The following is a 6,648-nucleotide window of genomic DNA, read 5'->3' on the forward strand; positions in this document are numbered from 1 at the left end:
ATCTTTACATTGAAATAAAAAAAGACGAGTGCGTTTATATCATATTGTGAAAAATATTCGTTCGTCTGTCAAATCTAACACAGGCTATATACTTTAATGTAAACACTTTCCCCCGCTCTGGGTTTATTTTTTGCATGTTAATTAATTATCTTACTGATAAACAATTGATGGAAATGATTAAAATTCAAAAAGAATAGGCAAGATAGGTATAGTTTCAGATAATGTATGTAAGCCTTAAGAAAATGCAAGAAAATGTAAAAACTGGAATAATATAATTTCACTGAAAGTCAACTTATTAACGGTCATTTTAAAATTTAAACATCGTTGGTAAAGAGTTTAAGGTAATTTGGGACTTTTAAATTGTAGCTTTAAAGCACTCATTCATAATGTTTGTTTCAAACATCAAATGACGTTTCCCACATAAATCCAGTGCAGCTTGAACCATTAGTTTACTGGTTATGTCGAGAAACAACAAAGGGGAAAAAACACTCTGCGGCAATGTATAAATAAAGTTGAGTACTTCCCGTAGTCTCAAATCCCGCGCAACTCTGCGGGCTTTTCTTGTTGCCATAGCAACAGCGTCATTTTTGTTCTGAAAGCAAAGCGCAACTGACTCCAATGGTTTTTTTTTTTTTTTTAAACGTTTTTCTGTTGAACAGAATGCTTAGAGAAAGTTCCGTTAGCTTAAGATAACTCAGTACATTTTGTTATTGGTACTGTTTTACATACCAGTAACACATTCTAACGTGTTTATATTTCTTTACTCTCACTGTTAATTCAAACTCCGGTTATTTCAAACAAGTGCGCATGCGCCTTAACGTCTGCGTCAGTAACGACATGGATTCAGAGGGCTGTGCAGCAGACGTAAACAATGTAAGTAGATGGAAATTGCGGTCTCGTAATAAAAGTAGAAATATGGCTTAATTGCGTGTTTTTGATTCTGGAATGTGCGAGCCTGCGATATAATTCCTACATGACTAACTTTAGCTAATCGGGATAACCTTGTAGCGACTGTCACTGCATGGCAACAAGTGAGCACTGTTCAAAGTTAGCGCTAATGGCTGTGCAATGACTTGATGGCAGTGAATGTATGGTTATTTTTTTATATAGTTAACACTGAACCAAAGGCACGAGAGCATACTTGGATGAACATTTAAAAAAAATCAGCTTTGTATTTCTTTGGCTAATCAATTGCTAACTTAGCTGACTCAGGCTGATTGGCGGGTAGCAGTTCTTCACTGCAGGACTTTTAACAGTTTTATATATATTTTTTGGTCATGTGTAATTGATGGCAGAAGTACACGTACAGACACTTGCATACATGATGCTTTGATACATGTGTCGTTCATGTATTCCTAATGAGTCCGTGTGATTCAGGTAGATGAGAGAATGAGAAATCGATTGTTGTATAATTGTATAACGAAGATGAAATTCGAGTACAGTGGTTATAAGTCTGAAAATACAGAAATAAAATGAAAACATAATAAATCAGATATTTGACTAACTTAAATTCAGCTAAGTATACAGTTGAAAGGAATAGTTCACCCAAAATGAAAATGTACCCTCAGGCCATTCAAGAAAACATTTAAGTAAACATTTTTGTTTTTTAGGCTGTGCCTATATGGAGGACCATTAAAGTACTTCTTTGAACTATCTTAAACTTCTCTTGCAATCATTAAAAATTGGAGCATTCTTGCAGACACTCAAGTTTACCTTTTCTCTTTTTACCTTTCCAGCCCCCTGCAGAGATTCCCTGCCAGCAGCATGGACAAAATATGCATGATTCAGAGGCTAGCAGACCATTCACAGATCCTGACAATGATGAAAGACCATTTAGTAACACTCAGGATTCAAGCATGCAGCCACTCATTGACAGATCTGAGACTTTACAACTGGGTACAGAGAGCAGGTGTTTTTATACAGTGGGCTTCAAAGATCTAAAGTCATTGAAAATCTGGGATTCCAATTTAAAACTAAATAAACACAGTGTTTGGATTTTGGAAAAAAAAAAAACTGGATGTTTGAAATTCACTGTACATTACTTCATGCCAGAAGCATTTTAGCTCCTATATGTTTTTTTTTATTATTATTTTTTTTTCATAATGACATTTATTATATATAATTTATAATTATTTAATTGATTTTCTTTTTCAGAGTTTCAGGATAGCCAGTTGTCACCTGCACTTACCCTGCATCCCTGCCTGGACAAATCTCACCTTCTTTCTGACTCCACATTTTTTCAGCATAAAGATGCAGAATTTGTCCCTCTTCGGTACTGTTTGATTAGTCATGTTCAAATTTTTCTTCACCTTTTTGTATTTTTAGATAATATTTTCTCTATTGTTTTTGTGCACACAGGGGATTTCCTGACTTCTCAGTTATGACTGAGAGATGCCCCAGGACTTCAAATGTAGCTGTAACTGATGATTCCCACCACCAAAATACTATTCTTGACCAGGCTGCACTTTCCCAGCATCCGTTGGAGGTACCAACAGTCCCGTCAGGTGAAAAAAGCTGCTGTTCACTCTCCCAGCACAGCCTGTCACCTGGAGACCATTGCAAAGGGCTTGAGGATCAAGGGAGCATTTCTTATGGTGCTGAGGACAAAATCAGCAGACATATGGAAGGAGAGGAGCAGACCACTGCTCAGCAGCTTAGTGAGGGAATGTCTACTCGGCGCTTGTTAGAGTCCAGGGAAGAGGATGTTATTGTGGCTGTTAGTGACAGCAGTGCTGTTTCCTCCACCTCTGAACCTGCCTCACTTCACCAAAACACAGACAAAAGCCAGTTAGATCCTTCCATGAATCTTCAAAAAGGCAGAGAGCAGCCCCAAGGGGGCCCATTATCATTATCATCTTCATTTCAGAAGGCTGCAGATGTTTCAAATATAACTTTTCGTGATTCACGGATGCATTCACACCAAACAACTGACCATCTCCATGATCAGCTTCTGTCTGCAGGACAAAGAGGCTCCATCTCGGCACCAGCAAGTAGGCACCAAAGTGGGAACAAAAGCTCTCATAGTGGAATATGTGTCACACCAGCTGGTGAAGGTTTGTTGCATGTACCAGGTCTGCAGAGAGTGCTCTGGAGCTCCGGTCATCTAACAGCAGCAGATGGTTCATTCTTGAGCTCTCAGCCTGTGTCTCAGTCCACACCTGCGCTACCTCTCATGAGACTCCCACCAGCATTGACCAAACTCTCACTCATACACTCCAAACAAGAGGCTGTTGCTTCTGCGGCTACATCCTCCCAAAACAGTCACTCCAAAACTGGCTTAATTCCATCGTTGAACCTAAGCGATCAACGTTCCTCTCCCATTCACTCTCAAACAACAGCTACAGTTCCTAGTGTACCTTCAGAGACTGCGCAAACAATGTCACATGCCCATCCCATTTCAAACGAACAAGTTCCTCCTCCTGTTTTAAATCCACACTCTGATACACCTCACTCCGACACTCAGCACTTTTACTCTGGTGCAGAGATGAAAGATCAGGTTCCTCGTTTGGCCCTTGGGAGAGTACATTCTCTTCCCAGTCTGAGCTACTTACAGAAAGTAGATGCCTGGAAAGCCAATCAAAGTTCTAGCAGGTCGTTTTATGATAATTTGGCACTACAGGGGTTTGATGGTGTGTCGCCCAAGAAAAAAGCACAGGATGTTGTTTCTGAAGCACTTAACCACAAGCTTTCTCAAGACACGTGTCTGACATTTGGTGCTAATCCCAGCTCCCAGATGATTCAGCCACTTTCCTCTTCTCATTCTGGAAGTGGCTCACCCCGTCGGGTGGATGTAGTTGGGATGGGTGCGTGCAGAGGACAAGCATCACCTGTCAATCGCTCACACTCTCACTCCTCCCTGAGCTCTGTGGTGACCTCTATTCAGAGAGACACTGGTCCACACAATCAGCAAATTCCAGTAGCACAATTTAATAACATCATTCCAGCTACCAGATCATTGGACTATCAGTCGTCCTTCATTTCAGGTGGAAGGGGTGAAGGAAAAAATAGCTCAGCTCCTCACATGGATAAAAGCTCAGTCAAGATGTCTCCTTTCCTCAGTCTGGGGCGCTTCAGTGACGTGTCATCAAACCTCAACATGAGCAGCACTCTCTCAAGCTCTCAAGGCAGCTGCCATGGTGAGCAGAGTATCAAGACTCACTCTTCAGTAGTGAGTCTTGAAGTAGATAATTATGCACCCTACTGGACCTCCAGACCTGCATCCCCTCCTCACACTAGGGAACTCAACATTGAAGACAGGATCCCTGTAAGTTCACAGTGCTCTAGAAGAACTTGTAGGATGCATTTAAATACGGCATTAAATGAAATTCCCTTTCTATTAGGGCTGCACGATAAATCGCATGCGATTGTCATGCGCATCTCGTCAGTAAAGCCGATTCTGTTATAAGTAGTAAATCTCCATCACGTGCTTTCAGATGGAGCGGCATTTACTACACAGAGCCGTAGTTCACTGACAAGCTACACAATATCGCGTTTATAATCAAAGGCGATTCATCTGCGATTATGAACGCGATATTGCGTAGCTCAATCAGGGTGATTTTTGTAATTAGTTTTTCTACCCTGATAGATATTTTATTATTCTGTTTTATGTCTTTTTGTTTTATAGTTGTACCTTTTAAATTTGGGTATTGACCAGTCACCTTCAACAATCTTAAATCCATTTACTCATCGCGAACCAATCAGAGAGCCTGAATTCTCTCCTACTGACTTATGTACCATCAAAGGCTCCATAGGAACACCAACTAAAAGCACACAGCCATCTGAAGGTGAGCTAAAGACGTCTGACATCTTTGTGCATTTACATTTAGTCATTTAGCGGACGCTTTTATCCAAAGCGACTTACAAATGAGGACAATAGAAGCAATCAAAAACCATCAAAAGAGCAATAATATGTTATGTGCTGTGACAAGTCTCAGTTAGCCTAATGCAGTACACGTAGCAAGGTTTTTTTTATATTATCAAGAAAACAAGTAGATAGAATAGAAAAATAATAGGGAACCCTTTTGTTAGAGGGTCGTTTTTAATAAAAATAAAACATGTCAAAAGAATAGAGAATGCTGCTAGTGTTAGAGGGTGCCCTGTTAAAGTTATTGAGTTAAGATATTGTTGGCTTCATTTGTATAATGTATCTGGTCATATTATAATGATGTGTTTTGTTTTCTGTGTATATAGTTGACAGTCTTCAGAAGGAGACATTCTCCAGTTCTAGTCAGCTCTCAGCTGACTCCAGTGCTTCTGTCACACACCGATTGTCAGTGCATGAGCAAGGCCAACCAGCCAGTGACAGAACTGTGAAGAAGATGTTCAGCCAGGTGGATACTCGACTACAACAGTCTGATGCTCCACAAAGTGAAGGAAGCTTTGGTCTTCCTAGCCAAATCAGCTCAGAATCCATGCCTCCTCCAGGTCCCAGAGAGGTGGTAAAGGAGGATGATGACTCTTTTGTTGGCTCTGGCACACTGCGTGAAATCAGACGTCTGCTGGGCCGGGCAGAAAGCCTGGTTTCTGGTCGATCCTCTCTGACTTCCTCTCCCGGCTCACACCGCCTCTCAGAGAGTGACACATCCCTTGTTTCACTAGGACGGAACATTCAAGGTTATCATGATGACACATCTCTGTCAGCTGGTGGGAATCTTTCTTTGCTGCTAACTCGCTCTTCTTCAGATTCAGCTTTGAAAGGAAGCTTGTCATCCTCCCAAAGGCCTCAACAGATTGACCGCACAACTATAGAGCCTACCGCTTGCTCTTTGAGCAGAGAGGAAAGTTTGAAGTCACGTGACCTCTGTGTGACCCCAAGGCGGGCTGAACCTGAAGGCTGCAGTGCTGCAGACCAAGATAAGGCAAAGCAACCTACAGTCACATCTGCCATGCAGATAAATTTTCCTTCGATAGCAGAAAACCAGGACCAGACTGAGGATGCTGTGATTGGCTCTTCTGAGAATAATTCGTCTCATGTCTCAGCTGAGGTTGAAAGTATGAGTGACAGTAGCAGCGAGAGTTCATTGGCTGCCAGAGTTGCCAAGCTCCTGCAGAGTGAGTCACCCGTTTCAATGGTTACAAGCCGGCCAAGCACCAGTGATCCAGAAGATAGCTGTGCACGAGGTAAACACAGTGATTTGTCTAAAAGGACGTTTAGTCATACAGGTTTTGTCAGTACCAGTGGTGCTTTTCTTAAGTTGTCATTGGTTTTTACTTTGTGGATAACTGGATTTGGTCTGTCTCTTTAGAATGGATCCTGATGAAGGTTTTTGGCCGCCGATGTGAAAGCTTAGAACTAAACGCTGAGGACAGACAGAGAATTGAAGACATCAAAAGAGAGCTTCTACTGAACACCAAATACACCAAGGTAACATGCATACGCCAGCACAGAAAGGTCTGCGAATTTCATTCGTTTCATTCAATTTCAGCATTTTTTCAGACTTGCTGATGTAGGTCGATCTGTCTGCCAAACTTTTGACATCTCAAAGAAATATCACCAGGAATGTGCAATAAACTGGCACCGTATTGGTTTTAAAATTTTATTTGGTGTTGGTCGATATTGGATATTTAATTGTGCATGCTGACACAGAACAGCATACGCTGTTTACGTCCAGCTGATACTCTCCAAAATGGCGCTACAGGGGGCCGCGG

General features: G+C 41.4%; 1 protein-coding gene across 3 annotated transcripts in view; it reads left to right on the plus strand.

The window, feature by feature from the left end:
- Positions 1 to 825: 825 nt before the first annotated feature.
- Positions 826 to 6,648, plus strand: part of LOC107690154 (uncharacterized) — a 17,221-nt gene continuing 11,398 nt past the window's right edge. For 2 of the 3 annotated variants that reach the window (XM_016488393.1, XM_016488394.1), the window contains exons 1-7: positions 826 to 873; positions 1,737 to 1,896; positions 2,155 to 2,272; positions 2,359 to 4,264; positions 4,625 to 4,784; positions 5,191 to 6,120; positions 6,246 to 6,364. In XM_016488393.1, the coding sequence (XP_016343879.1) occupies positions 838 to 873; positions 1,737 to 1,896; positions 2,155 to 2,272; positions 2,359 to 4,264; positions 4,625 to 4,784; positions 5,191 to 6,120; positions 6,246 to 6,364 (3,429 nt within the window). In that variant the 5' untranslated portion in view covers positions 826 to 837. The remainder of the gene's footprint in view (positions 874 to 1,736; positions 1,897 to 2,154; positions 2,273 to 2,358; positions 4,265 to 4,624; positions 4,785 to 5,190; positions 6,121 to 6,245; positions 6,365 to 6,648) is intronic. The other variant, XM_016488395.1, reaches the window with a different exon arrangement.

Source organism: Sinocyclocheilus anshuiensis, unplaced genomic scaffold (assembly GCF_001515605.1).
Source record: "Sinocyclocheilus anshuiensis isolate Anshui unplaced genomic scaffold, SAMN03320099.WGS_v1.1 scaffold1581, whole genome shotgun sequence".
Lineage (NCBI taxonomy): Eukaryota > Metazoa > Chordata > Actinopteri > Cypriniformes > Cyprinidae > Sinocyclocheilus > Sinocyclocheilus anshuiensis.